The sequence below is a fragment of the Chroicocephalus ridibundus genome, chromosome 8 (assembly GCF_963924245.1).
Source record: "Chroicocephalus ridibundus chromosome 8, bChrRid1.1, whole genome shotgun sequence".
Lineage (NCBI taxonomy): Eukaryota > Metazoa > Chordata > Aves > Charadriiformes > Laridae > Chroicocephalus > Chroicocephalus ridibundus.
This window is the reverse complement of record NC_086291.1, coordinates 10,115,570-10,130,499: the sequence shown is the minus strand read 5'-3', so window position 1 is coordinate 10,130,499 and position 14,930 is coordinate 10,115,570. Positions and strand designations below refer to the sequence as shown.

The window sequence follows — 14,930 nt, the reverse complement described above, 5'->3', positions numbered from 1 at the left end:
CCATCGCCGGGGCTGGGCTGGGCTGTGCTGGGCCGGGCCGGGCCGGGCCGGGGCTGACAGGACGGTGGCAGCTGCCCTAGGTTTCGAAATAAACCGGCACAACCCATCCTCCTGCCTGCCCGGTCCCGCGGCAGCGTCGCTCCGGCATTGGCCTTAGCCTTTCCCAACCCGCGTGTCCCGGAGCCGCGAGCCACCCACGGCGTTCACCAGAGGACGGTGCGTCGTTAGGCCGCAGGCCGCGGCTGGCGGGGCGGCGGAGCGGAGGGCCGCCGCCTTGCGCGCCTGCCCGCCCCGCCCCTCCCCTCTCGGTCGCCGCCGGGGACCCGGAAGCACTTTTCCCTCGGCGGGGACAGCTCAGCAGCGGGTGGTGGCGGTCGCAGCTCTGCCTCGGCTGCAGCCCCGGCCTCGGCGCCCGCCCGCTTCACGACTGCCCCCTCACCGCCGCTGTCCTGCTGCTGCTCCGCCGCCGCCTCCTTCTCCTCATGAAGCCCGTCGTCGTCTTTGTCCTCGGCGGGCCCGGGGCGGGCAAGGGGACGCAGTGCGCTCGCATCGTGGAGGTGAGGGCAGCCGGTCCGCCGGGGAGCGGGGGGTTACGGGACTGTGTGTGCTGCCGGGCTCCGGCTGCGGGGGGGCTCTGCGGGCGCGGCACGCCGGGAGTTGTAGCCCCCCCCGCCCCCCCCCCCTCCCCCCGGTAGTCTCCGTGCCTCCCCATGCGGTAGTCGCTTGGGGGAGCTTGTCCCCCTTCACCTGATGGTCTGGGCTCTTGTCGAACCTCGATACGCCCCTTGGAGACGATGGAGACGATAAAATAAAAATGACTGACCCGCATCTCCCCGTTAGCCGGTGAAGTGGCGGGGGCAGACACCATCCCCCCCCCGCCCGCTCCCCGTCCCGCCCCTGTCAAGTAATTTAGCTGGGAGCCGGCCTTTTTCTTTCTTCTGCCTTGTTTTCCCTCAGTACCCCACCCGGGATCCCACTCCACTGGTGGGTCTGCCTGCGCTGGCACCCATCCTGGGCAGGGGGACACTCGCTTGGGGCTTGGAGGCTATCCTAGCACGGCAGCAGTTTAGCGGGAGCACTGGTTGCCCGCTGTGCCTTGTCAGAGGACCATAGCCCTCAAGAAGTTCCTGCTGCGTTGTCAGGCCAGTCTTGCAGCCCGGCTCGTGTGGGTGGCCCTGGACACGTCTGCATAGCCACGTAGGTGACTGCAGGGCTGCCACCTGCATGCCTCGGGTTTGTGGCCTGGGCGTGGAGGCAAGGTGGTTTACGTTGACTTCAAGTGTGTAGGGTCAAGGTCCTTGTCTTATGAAGCTGTCCCATAAATGTAAGAGCTGGTGCAGTAGGCATTGCAGGGTGTTGGCATTCTGACCTAGTGCCATCTCTGTAAGTTGTGAAAGTAAAATATTGTTCTATGACAGAATATGGTAGAGGTTAGAGGATGTCCTGACCCCATAGATGGTTAATCTTGCTCTCTTTTTCCAAAGAACCTCAAACTGAAAGTATAATTTGAGAAGACTTTCCGCTATATTTTTTGCATTTTCAGTTTTCCAAATACATTTTTACAGCCCTTTGACATAGAACAAGCATTTAAGAAAGAACGGTGAATGCTATGTGGTGTAGCTTTTAAAAAACAAAAGACGCGGGAGTAACTGCACTGTATTTGGGTGGATAATTACAGAAGTAGTTAAGGCAGAATGCTTCCAAACACATGTGTATGTTGGATTTGAAACAGATGCTTTTTTCTCTTTTTTTCTGAGCAGTCGCATGTATTTTTCTTGTTGAAAGGCACGTAGTATCGAAGCTGAAAGAAATGATTAACTGTGGCAATGCCCATGTTTCTGAAACTATTAGTGGAAAAAAAGAACCCACAACTCCTAGCACGTTTTGCGTGTCATCTATTATGGTGATGCCCTGGCAGTGCTGTTACAGTTTATCCACGCTGCCATTGTATCCCAGTCCTCAGTGTTGTATAACTAAGTTATGCAGATTTGGTCCAGACTGAAAAATGCCGTTATGACTTTAGTTCTGAAGGATTTTAACCTCAAATTACAGACTCTCATTCAAACCATCTTATTCATTAAATTAAATTGTGGAATTAAAGGTTCATAGTACTCATAAAGACGTTTTGGTAAGGTCATATTCTGCCCCTAGCACATAGCAAACAAATGAGCTTAAACTGTAGGGGAATCTTGTAGGCTGTCATTAATGGCTTTCACCAGACCATTAAGGTAGCCTCAGGGCTGAAGTACCTTGTGTGGCTGCTGGCCTGTGTTTAGAAGTATAAATGCCTTTGGCTTGATAGGCTAATATAATTGGATAAAGACCACTTTATTAGGAGGAGTTCAAATGAGTTATTGCTACTCAAATTGTATTTGCAGCTAAAAATGAAAGAAGAAAGTTAACTTTGCTTGTACTGTGTTTATTTTCTTCTCTAAGTCTGGACAGGGAAGTACAAATACTAATAAATGTAAATTTGCTTTAATTCCACTAATTTTATTCACTACGTGGAAAGGAGTTTATTGAAGTCAGTGGGCTGACAGTAGAAAGCTCTTGGACCTGCTGATTGCAATGGACAGCCTTTCTGCTCGCTTGGACACCTCTACAGGAGCTGCTGGCTGAACTTTAAGGGAGAGAGGGTCTGAGGTAGTTGAAGGGAGAGTTGGAGCGATGCGAGCCTGATGGAAAACTTTAGAAAAAGGGAACACGAACAGGGAAGTGTGGATGAGGTACTGCAGAGCAGTATCCTTTTTTAAGGACGTATCCTTGGCCTGGCCCCTGGCAGCCCCCAGAGAGAGCCTTGGTGCAGGCGGTTGAATAGCCTGTATGGAGTCAATGCTGCCTTTAGGTTGAAAGTGTATTTTTGTTCGGATTTTAAACCTCATTGGCAGCTTGCTGCGGAGAAGAGGAACTGTAGCTGAGTAATAATAAACCTCATTCATCCCTGTTGTAAATGGACTGGATAATACTAGTTTACATTTGGAATGAATCTGACCCAGTATCTTGCTGTAAATCTGAAGTTTGCGCTCAACAAAAAGTCAGTATGAGCTATAAATACTTCTAGATTGCTATTCATACTAGAGATTTAGGACAGAGCACATCACATGTGGAAGAAGTCTCACTTTGCTGAGGTGAGATTTTGCATGATTTTAGCATTAAATGATTCTATTAAAAAAAGCAAGGGTAGCCATAAGCGTTTTGTAGAGTAAAGGGAGTATTACATACTACCTGGGAACGATTTCTCAAAGAAGTGTTGTAATTGTTTTGCTGACTATGGTTTACATTCCCAGAAAAGGGAGATGGCTATCACATGTAGTAGGCAAAATATCTATTTCTTAAGTACTAACCTAAATCCTAACTGCTCAATATGTGTGTGCTGGAGTCCCTCATTCCGGAGAAGGCATGTATTCATGCCAAATTTGTACCAAAATGGAGAAATGATTTGAGGGAAGAAGATGCAGTAACAAGCGGAAATGGGTATTGACATAGTGTATGAAAGGGAACAGCAGGTAAGCGATTAGGTTTCTTTATCTTCGCAGATAAGGTTGGAAGAGACAGCTGAAGCAGGCTGGTTTTCTCCGATATGGAGGGAAGACTCCTGTGTACGTTTCACAAACTCACAGAGTCGTCCCTGAAATGCAAATGCAGCAGAACTGCTCTGGACCAGTTCTTCCTATTTAGGAAGGGATGAAGCAGAGTTCCCTCATAAGTTCTTATCCGCTCCCTTCCAGCTCTGCAGATTAACTCCTGAAAGCTTCCACAGGTGTGTGAGGTGGAGTTTGCCATCACCCGAGACTGTGGTGTAGCTTATTGTGTGAGGCAGAATATTTGAGCAGGTAGTTGAATGATGTCATTTGAATGCAGGTTTTTGTAGGACAAAATGAATGTATTTTATTGCTGATTTCTGAACTTTGCTTATAAAATGCGTATGGTAAAGCCAAGGGAAAAAAAATACATTCTTCAAATCTGCACCATCTATGCTTTCATGTAGTTAAATTTTAAATCCTTACAACCTTTGCCTGAAATACAGAGCTCTTTGGTTTGGGGGAAGAATAATAACTAAATCATTTGTCTTTATTCCAAACAAGATTTGAGTTGTATTTATTTGTTTGTTTGTTTTGGCAAGGTGATTCTCTAGGGATTTGGAGTATGCAAGACATCCCTCTCTGTGTACCCAAAATATAATTCGCCTCCACCACAGCCCTCTCCTGTATGTTTGTGGTTAAATATAAAATTAATCTGACAAGGTGGGATGCTGAGCCGCCTTCTTTTATAAAAGCGTAAGTTAATATCGAAACGGAAAAGGCTGTTAAATTTCTTTGGGGTATATGATAAGGAGATTTCCTAGGGTGAAGAAAACAATGCAAAGAACTCATTGTATCAGAAACAGTCCTCTGAAAGTAGCAGTGGATTTTAGTTTTGCTGTCGTGTGTTAATTGTCTTCTGGAAGTCTGCTGAGAGGCATTAACTTTCTTGAAATAAAAACGTTTTTAAAATTGTTTGCTTTAAACTCCACTTCTGAAATATCTTTCAAGAGTGCCAAGTATTAGCCTTAAGTCCTCGTAGTTGTTCTTTGGAATGTAAGTTTATGTTTCTGAACTACTGAGCTTTTTTAAAACACAGTGAGTGATCATATAAATCCACCCCCTGCCCCCCCGAAGATTGCTTCCATTTTGCAGAACGCAGGCTCACTCACATGGCATTGAATTTTGGGCTTTCCCAAACGTACTGGGTGCCTCTTATTGAGTTGAGCATTCCTGAAGCACTGGGGTGCTCTATTTGCCCCCGCTTCCCTGGGGGCACTGTCAGTGGGATCTCCTTTGTGCATTTTGTTTTGTTAATGTGTTTTTTTTGTTTGTTTCCCACCCCCCCAGGCAAGAACATATTTCAAACTAAGAAAATGTCTTTTTTTTTTTTCTTCTTATTGGAATAAGCAGACAGAAGGTCTATTACTGCATTATAGTTTATATCCCAAAGTTATAACTTCTTGTGCTAATTGCTAATAGGACAGACAAAAGCTTTTTAGGTTAAAAAAGAAAAAAAGAGTATGAAGGCTGCAGGCTTTACATGGTTCTATTTTTATTTTAACTAGTTCTTGAATGGTGTATCTGAGAACATGTAACAAACTTTGGTTGTTTATTAAGGTTGCCCAAGATATGACGGGTCAGAACTAGGGCAATAAAAGTTTCTATTTTATGTGTTTAGATCTTAAGCCCTTTGACTTTCATTTTCAGAGTAACAATGATAAGCCAAGATAGGAGTCAAGGTCAAAGTAGTAATTTGTGTTTCTCTTGCTTTTTCTTGGCTTCTGCTCACTTGAGGAAGTATCAAGCTGTGTGTGTAGTGGAGAGATGTGTTGCTGGACCACACAGGGCAGAATCAGAACTAAACCTTGTCCCCCTCCAAAGCTGACTGCGTAAGGAATCCCAGCAGCAGCTGCTGTACACCGCTGATCCTTTCTGACTCCTCCAGAAGATTGCTATTGCAAACTCCACCTTATTCAAGTGTGACGCAGATGTGGCTCATGTATTTTTAGTTGTATTCATCTATTTATTCTATTTACTGAAAGCAAAGCAAGTTCTGCCTGAGGAGTGGAAGTTGCAAATCCTGGCCGACGGAGGAAGGCTAGAGGTGGCTATAGGACAGGGGAGAGAAGGGCATCCCAGGGAGGCTGCAGTCTCGGGTTGTCATTTGGAGATGTGGAGCATATGGCTTGCCTGTCCCAGTTTGCCCTGCTGAATGGGGACTGATTTACTAGGTCACTGTGTGACAAACAAGCGAGGCATGATTTGCTCTGCTCTGTGCCGCACTGCTAAGTGCTCTTCTGAGTAACAGCTCTATGGTGGGACTGATGGAAACTTGAGCTTGCCTTTCCACAGCACTGTGTAATTATTTTTTTTAACACAAAGGAGGAAGATGTCTGTGGTGGGCTGAAGACAGCTGATTTTTATCTTTGTCATTCACAGTTAATGTTTGTAAGAGATGTTGATTGTGGTTTTCCAAATATAAAAAATAGTTTTAAAAATAATGAGAACTTGTATAATAGCAATTTACTGATTTAATCTTTTCTTTTCTTCTTATAGAACAGCATGCCAGTCTGCTAGTATAGCAGAAAACATTCTCTGAAATAAGTTTTAGAATAGTTAATTCTATATTTTATTTTTTTGTATTGTTTCTGTAATCTAAAAATCTGTCCGAATTTTAGGTGCTTGGCATCTGAGTATTTGGAATTATTTTTTTTAACCTAGTATCTATTTCAACTCTTCCTTTCAGTCTGACATTATGAATCTAGCATATAGGCATCCTTCAAGAACTGGAGTAACTGCTTTTTCATTGTTTGGCAGCCACAGTCCTGCTCCCTTTCTGATTTTGGAGGAGAAGAATTAGGCGGTAGTTGCAAAAAGTCACGTTCTGGGGATTGCATCAAGATGTACTTGGCAGTGCTGGAAAGTTGTGCTGGCACAATGCAAACCTTGGCAAGACGCGAGAGTGTTTTGCCCTGATTTTTTGTGCAGTTACATCACAGTGTCTTGCGAGCTCCTGGGGATGTGATGATTTTCTCCAATTCAGGATGCTCGATGACGGTTTATCTTGTCTAAGATGAAAGAAAACTTTGTGCCCTGTACGAATTGATTAAAACTGGCAAGAGTAGCGTGAGCCCCGCGTCTCTGAAGCCTTCTGCGTACGGAGCAGCAGCCAAGCCTTTCTCTGTGCTTGTTTGCATTGTTTAAACTGACGTGTTGTCTTTGGCTCTTGACTCGGTACAGTTAACAAATAAATGTTTTGCCCCTGAAGGAGAGGTTTGTTTTTCTTATTGCCTGGTTAATCCATTCTGAAGGTTACTCTAGAATAAAATTTACTATTATCTAAAACAAGTCTATTTATGCAACAGCACTTCAAAACACTTCTATCTTTTACTTTCCTGTTCAGCTGTTAAAAAAACTATTTTAGTTTGCTGTTGCAAAAGACAGAGAATTCCAAAAACTGTATGACTCAATTTCGTTTTCATGCATGAAAAGGGAAATGCCAAGGAAAATTAAATGGTTTGGTAATCCTCTAAAACTGAAGGGATTATATTTTCCTCCTGTTTTCTCCTTCGTAGAAACTTGATGTTAAAAATATCATCATTCTTTAACTTTAGCAAGAAGAACTACATGTTAATTTAGGGTTCAGCAGAGTAAGGTTTCTTGCTTATAAGAAAAGATTTATTCTGGTTTATGGTTTTTGTAGTTCACAGTAAATATTTAGATTTGCAATTAAATAGGCATATCCAAATGCAGTGCGCATTAAAGCAGGAGTACAGTGAGCTTATAGAGGATGTCTGTGGAGCTTTTTCTTCACAGTTATTTAGAGCAAAATCTTGCTTCCTTTTTTTCCCCCATCTGTGTAGAGTTTTGGAGATTTAGGTAATTATATCCCTTCTTAAATTATGACTATGGCAGAACTAACTTTCCACACTTTTGTGAGTGAAATTGGAAAGCAACTGAAATGTTTTTAAAGTCACTTAGTGGGTTGTGTAATATTTCTCTTGTACTTAGTCCAGTAGCCAAGTTTTTAAATCCCAAGTTCACAGCCTTAAAAAGTGTATAGCCACATTATTATGCTGCTCAGACACCTTTTTTTGAAATTTGCTTTGGATGTTGCTGCAGCCAGGCTGATAACCCTGAAGTTTTTTGCTGCTGCTTTTGTTTTGTGTAAAAACTTTAGGATGAGTATATATAGGTGTTCTCTGTTTTGGATGTATAGCTAGCTTAGGTAATCACCAAGGAGATGTCTTTATTGCCTGGTTTTTATGGACTATATTTGGTCAAGGACCATAGTATGCTTGGTTAGTTATCTTGTGGTGTTAAATAAGCTGAGAAAATGATTGGTTTGTGCTCTGAAACTTATCACAATGCATTTCTCTGGTAAGAGCATATGTTTGCACTAGGTGTCTATTTATCATGGCAAATGCCTGAGAAATTCAAGTGTAATAAATACTTTTCATCGGTATTTTGCATTAGCGTTAGCAACTTTTTTTTCAGATGTAGTTAGAAGTGAAAGAAAAGTGCAATGGTGTTTGCTGTTTTCCTGCATACTGGTATCAAACCGATAGATTTGGACCTGATCTCTCTGCTCTCTTTCTGTTTACTGTACGTGGCGTGACATAGGGTGGCACCAGCATATCTGTTTACCTTCATCTGCCACATCATCATTAGGAGAAGGCAGTGGCCTCCCCCAAGGGCTGCCTTCCCAGTTTGTGGTATTCGTCCCAGGGAAGGGGGGCAGGCACGCAGGGCTGGGTTTGGAGGAGTGCATGTGTAGGACCATTTGTGTAGCTGCAGCGTTAGATGCAGAATTATAAGTGATTTGACCAAGGCAGAGGAGGAAGTTGGTGCCAGAACCACAGCGGGAATGTAAGGATTCCTGACTTGTGCTGTGCTTGAAACATTCCTCCAGCTCCAAAGGACCTGGAATCACCGCCTGCGCTTTTCTTTAGTAACAGCAGTAATTTGATAAAATTACAATCCTGTTGCATAAGCATAGCAAGAAAAGGCACTGTCTCAACTTTTTCACTTTGTAGATCAGGACTTGACCCAACAACTGATCATCACTTGCAATTTTTAAGTAGTTGAACTTTTAGGATGGGGTATAGCTTGTATCTGGTTTGGTGATAGTTAAATGTCTTCCTGCACAGTGTGACATTTCAGGAAGCACTTTGGGGACAGTCTATTTTCCAAACGTGACAAAATTACTCTGAAAACAGGACATAAATGCCTGACCAAAGGCCTGGTGAGCATTCTACCCAAGAATCTCTCTGCTGCTGCACATACTGAGTGTGCTGTAATGTCAGATTACACACTGACAGTGGAATAGATCTGTCACCAGCAAGATGCTATTCCCTGTATTTTTCTGTTGTAATGTGTAGAATAAATGTGATTGACGCTGTTGACTGATGTTATCTTTGCATGTTTACTAATTCGAGGGAGTCTATGCCTGTCCGTTTGCACGTTTCAGAAATACGGGTACACGCACCTTTCTGCTGGTGACCTCCTTCGAGATGAACGAAAAAGGCCAGGCTCGCAGTATGGAGAACTGATTGAGAACTACATTAAGGAGGGGGAAATCGTACCGGTTGAAATAACAATCAGCTTGCTGAAGAGGGTAAGGAAAGGGCTGTTTCCTTGTTCATTCACTCTTGCAGGCTAAGCAACAAAGCAGTGGCCATATACTGGAAGAAATGCCTTTCCTCCAGTGGGAGTAGTGTGAAATGGTGGACACATAGGTGCGTATCGCGTACTGAGCTTCTCAGCAATTACTCATGTTTCTTTCTGGCTGGTTGGAGGGCAATAGGTGATGGCCTCCATTACCTTCGGATATGTGAGAATTGGTTATTTTTAATTATTTTTTTTTTAGTAGCTCTAGGGAAATCAGTGAAACTCTGTATTCCTTGTTTCCCTTAATTAGCTTTTGGACCTCTTGGTCAGCTCCGTCGTATTTGACTGGAGGGTAGAGGCCTTAAAGGTACTAAGTTTCTGTAAGTTTTATCAAAATATATTGCCAGGTGAAGGAGACAAGCACCTGCTAATGTTCCTGTGGCAAGAAAAGCTCCAGGCTTTTTCCTTATTAGACGTCCAGGAAAACCAAAGTATCTCCTTTAAGACAGAAAAGGCTTCTGTTGCTTATGGCACTAAACTTATCTGGAGTTTTTCCATTAGAATTAACTCTAGATCAGGGATGTTTTGGCATCTTATTGCATAATAGCACTTTCCAGTATCTTGTAGAAAATCAACTTTTAAAGCTGGAATTGTGTGTTGGGAGATTTTGAGCTTTATGAAATGGCGAATTCAGTTTGAAATAAGGCTATATTGGTGCATTGGTGAATAAATTAGCATGCATTGAAGGTGAAACAAAAGTACATTTTGTAATTCTTCGGTAATCCTAAAATAAATGTTTCTTGACTTACCATGTCGACATTTTGGGGGTAATTTAATAAGTGGATAAATGGTTGTATGTGCAGGAGATCATTAATTGAATTGTCTTTTATCAGGCTATGGATCAAACAATGGCTGCAAATTCCCAGAAGAACAAGTTCTTGATTGATGGATTTCCCAGGAATGAAGATAATCTTCAAGGCTGGAATAAGACTATGGATGGAAAGGCGGATGTTTCTTTTGTTCTCTTTTTTGATTGTGACAATGAGGTAATGAAGTGTGTTATTCTGTAACTTCCTTTCTGTCAGGTAGTAAATGGACTAGTGTAAGAGCAGAAGGAAAACTCGGTCTGTGAGTTTCAAGGATTTTTTGGCAAGTCGTTTTTGCAGATGAAGAAAATGCATGTCTTTGAAATAGCGGGCGGCTAATTACACTTGGTATAATCACGTGCAAATAAATTATATTAAAGTAGTACTTCAGGCAGTTGCATTCTTAGGGAAAATTTATAAAAGCTTTAAATACCTTATGCAAAATTATTTGGTTAACTTTCAGAAAACATTACTGTGTTTACTCTTAGTAACTGTTGTTTAGTCCCGAATGAACTTCATAGCAATGTCTGCTTTAATTCTACAGTGTTGGGAGCAGTAGTCTTTATTTTCATAGTTATGAGCTGGGCTATAGGATAGCCAGTAATCAACATTTTATTCAGCAAGTCATTAGATTACAAGGGCATTTTGACAGTGATACATTATATTCATTTAATAAGTGCCATGATATGCTGTCTTTTTAATATGTCAGTGCCCTTGAGGGATAAAACTGCTATGAGAATCCCAGCACCTTAAGCTGACTTTCTTCCTGTTACCCTTTTCCCCAATTTCCTGAGAAACTTTATTACTTTTTTCTTTTTACTTAATTGCAATTTTTTTTTAATCTCAAAGAAAAGTGAGGGGTTACTTTTTTTTTTCCTATTCAAAAATTTAAATAAGATGAAATGATTTTTTTCACTTGGTGGGGTGTTAATTTTGGGCTTCTAATTTTTTTACTGGATCTGAAAATAGACAAAAATGTCTACATGCGCTTCTGGATTATTTTTTTTTTTTTTTTACTATGGGTGTACTTTGTAGGAAAAAAATAATTTTTAACCATTGTCCTCTTGCATGACTAGGATAAATGTATTCATGAACTGTACGTCTGTCAGTGTTGCTTACTTAAATTTATATTTCAAAACATAGTTCATTGGGCAGCTTTTAACTGGTTAGTTCTTCAGTTTTTACTTGGATTTTGATTTATTTTTTTTTTAAGTCTTCATTATAGCAATGCCAAGTAAGAACATTTTAACTTATTATAACTTATTATGTAGCCTTGCAAAATTCTTGTGAGAACATACAGTGACTTTCTTTCAGTGCAGGCATTTATTAGTAGTCTAATTTGATATGCTGCTTTTCAGAAAGTCTAAATACATCCTTGAAAATCAGGTCATTTTCTTCTTTAAACGGCTGAAGTTGGAGACCCAGTTGAACCACAGAGCTTGATGTTGCTTTTCCACTGATCCGAATCCCATTTTAAGAGCCCACATTTTAATAAGCTGATGAAGTGTAAAGCTGTCATCCTTTTTCTCTGGAAGAATCTAACTCTCCATGTGAATTCTGGTTATATCCACCAGATCTGGACAGAAGTTGTGTGTCAGGCCTATTTAGATTTTCAGAATTTCTGTTTTTTATTCCTGCTTTCAAGGTAGCACCTCATGTTCTTGGTCGTGATCGTCTTTTTGATGCTTTTTTGTAGATATGTATTGGCCGCTGTCTTGAAAGAGGCAAGAGCAGCGGTAGGAGTGATGATAATCGGGAGAGTCTGGAAAAGAGGTACTATCTCCAAAACTTTTCAGTTCTCTTCTGTTTATATTTTACTATGTAATGCTTTTTTTTTTTCCTCCCCTGTGTTTTCTCCTAGAATTCATACATATCTGCAGTCTACTAAGCCTATAATAGATTTGTATGAGAGAATGGGAAAAGTCAGAAAAGTGGATGCCTCTAAATCTGTTGATGAAGTAAGTATGTAAGTCAAAAAACCACGGGGATGACAGTGGCGAGTACATATTTTTGGCATTCTTCTGAGATGTGTGTGTGTGGTTAGGGTGCTAATTAAGCACTGATGTGTATTGCTGAGGGAGGTTGTGGAACTCTGGTTTTGACTCTTGAAGAACTGATTAAGATGTGAATAACTTTAAGAAATCAATTAGTTCTGCTTGAACGTGAGCTGGACTAAACACGTTTTCAGTGTTTCTGTGTTTAACAGTCTTGTCTCTTTCACTTTCATGAGCTTTTGCGTTTCTGAAGTAGTGTTGCTCTTCTGTCTCAGTTTCCCGGAATTGCTGCCAATTTCACTATTAAAGAATTAACGTGAATGTTCTAAGAACAACCTATACATTTTTAAAAATACTGTCAATTATTGTGTGTGCTTGTTTAACTTGCAGTAACTGTTTGACTAACACTTATAAAGTTAATATTCTTCTCTCTCTTTTTAGGTCTTTGAAAAAGTTGTACAAATTTTCGACAAAGAAGGCTAATTCCCAGCTTGGAAGTCCATTTAAACTTGTGCTTGAATCTTGCTTGAATAGCTGCTACGTCCATTCTTTGTAATTGTTTTAAAAGATTTTTTTATTGTTTTTTTTTCACATATCTAATGATGATTGGGAGAGCAGTTAATTGCAAATGGGTCTGTTTTTTAAATAGGAAATCATTTCTTGCCGCTATAGTATACAAATTTCAGCGTTCTCCATTAGCACAAGTTCAGTTACTCCCATGGCGAAACCACAGTTAAAACATCTCTCCGAAGAGACTGTTTATTCTGTCACAGTTCTGTGCCTATAATGGGCAGCCCTTCTTATTCCTTATTGCCATACACTTTTTTTCTTTTGTTGTTTTTTTTAAGGATCAATTAAACAGCAGCATTAAGCAATGAGGGACCCCTGTGCCCTTGTTTGTTTTTTGGATGCTTGGACCAAATTTAGCAGATTTTTTTTTTTTTTTCCGAGTATAATTTTGTCACAAAGTTCCCCGTAATCCCCAAACCTGAATTCTGTAAATGAATCTACAGTTAGTTTGAGAATCTGTTTTAGCAGTTCTGACAAAACTATTTAATACGTTGTTCAGCAATAGACGTACAAAGTACATTATGGAAAGTGGTGCTGTCTTTTGACTCTGGATGTGAACTGTCTCGTAAATTCTTGAGTAACTGGATGACTTGGCCCTGGGCTTTACCTTGACTTCATTTGCAAAAGGTTGAGAATATAACTTCAAAGTCAGGTCAGTATTTCCATGCTCATTTATTTTAAATGGTGGTTATATTCTTAATTACAGCATGGTGTTAACAAGACAGTAAAACTCTTAATAGTGTACAATAAACAATCTTCTAACAGTTCTGTCTTTTGTAACAAGTGGAAGGGATTTTCTGTGTTATTATTATTGAAATACTGTGTTACTGAATGCTATAAAGTTTGTTACTTGGGGAAATACTTTTATGGTTAAACTAGTGAATTTGTTTCCCTAAAATTGTATAATTTTAATAGCTGTGTGTTTGAAAAAAATGTAAATTATTGCACTTTTGTTATGATGTGGGCAACTGAGGGGGAAGATACTGGCAGAAAAACAGTTCCATTCCCTTAAACAAATTGGGTCCTGCTTCGTGACGTTCTCTCGAATTAGCCAAGTACAGTCAGCAGCAATAATTGGGATAAGCAGGTAACTGGTTGAAACAAACTGGTTTAAATGTTTGTACAGATGTGGTGTAATTCTGCCTTTTGTTTAGAGTAACCTTTTCTCTCCCCTATATAGTATGCATAGGTCTGTGGGGCCGAACATGCATTCCTTGCATGCCCTGAGCTTTCACTGAAGAAGGTGCCAGAAGATGACTGTTTTAACCAATTTTAGTGATAGAGTGGTTCTTCCTACGTTAACTGACACTGTAATTGGTTTCTGATACGCTAATAGATGTTGCAAATTACAGGGAACTGCAGTTTGGAAATCTTGGTTTTCAGCTTTTCTTTATTGATGACTTTATTTAGGAAAAGCTTTTACATTAAGCCTAGCTTCTAATTAGAATCAGACGGGTTGGTCCTCATCCTGCAATCTGATCCGTGCAGCCAGATTTGTGTTTGCGTGAATCCTCATCTCGCTGAGGTTCTTGAGGCTGCTGGGCTGGGGCAGAGGTGGGTACAGAAACAAAGGGTAAACTACAGTATCTTTTCCGTCACGGTAGGAATTCAAACCGTGGACTGAGCACAAATAGCTGTTTACTACTGCAGAATATATGGACCATGGCTACTTCTGTGAGTGTGGGAGGCCACTGCTTTTGCTTTATGGATTTCCCCTTAAAAAAAAAAAACTCAATCATGGCATTTAATTCTTGTTGTTACGAGTATGCTGACATAGGATAGGATCTAGGAAAACTGCATGTTTTGATATGAAGGTTAGAATCAGGATTTTTCCAAAAGGACTTCAAACAGGATGCTTTAATCTAATTAGATATAATTATGTTTTGTTTCGAAGTTATTGGTTTTTACAAGTTCTGTTCAGAATAGAGTATCTGTTTTCTCTCATCATATACTTTTCTGTGTATTTAAGTGCTGAAACAAACAAACAAAAACCGTTTGGAGCAAAATTTTAGGAAAAAAAACCAATGTTTTGGCAATATTGAATTTGGAGTGGATTGTAATGTGTCTGTGCAAAGACTAGATTTTTTTTTTTGTCATTTTATTTATTGAAGATGCCATTAAATGTGTTACCAATTCTTTCAAGTTGGACTTATGATTGAAATAAAGATTAAAGGCGATATGCCAGTGTGTTGTGTCCGTTTAGCAGCAAAACTGTACAAGGAATTTGAGAAGATCCAATAAACTTTGTTCTGTGACTTAATATGAGTGTTTGGCTTCCAGTTATCTGTCAGAGGGGTATTTTTCACATATATCTATCTATGAAGTGTGTATTTATTAGTGTTATATTTTGCGAGCCTGCATACACG

General features: G+C 40.7%; 1 protein-coding gene across 1 annotated transcript; it reads left to right on the top strand.

Annotated features, from left to right (window-relative positions):
• The first annotated feature begins 25 nt into the window (after window positions 1-25).
• CMPK1 (cytidine/uridine monophosphate kinase 1) lies at window positions 26-14,824 on the top strand. Its single transcript, XM_063344565.1, has 6 exons — window positions 26-557; window positions 8,995-9,141; window positions 10,028-10,180; window positions 11,697-11,773; window positions 11,862-11,958; window positions 12,436-14,824. Exons 1-6 carry the CDS (start codon window positions 483-485, stop codon window positions 12,475-12,477), a joined length of 591 nt encoding a protein of 196 aa, XP_063200635.1. The 5' UTR covers window positions 26-482; the 3' UTR covers window positions 12,478-14,824.
• Window positions 14,825-14,930: the final 106 nt, after the last annotated feature.

What these genes read in the sequence shown, in the direction of transcription:
- CMPK1 (XM_063344565.1), top strand. Translation starts at nt 483, where the DNA reads ATGAAGCCCGTCGTCGTCTTTGTCCTCGGCGGGCCCGGGGCGGGCAAG. An exon ending in AGTGCGCTCGCATCGTGGAG is followed by an intron (nt 558 to 8,994) that starts GTGAGGGCAGCC and finishes TGCACGTTTCAG; the next exon opens with AAATACGGGTACACGCACCT. An exon ending in TTTTTGATTGTGACAATGAG is followed by an intron (nt 10,181 to 11,696) that starts GTAATGAAGTGT and finishes GCTTTTTTGTAG; the next exon opens with ATATGTATTGGCCGCTGTCT.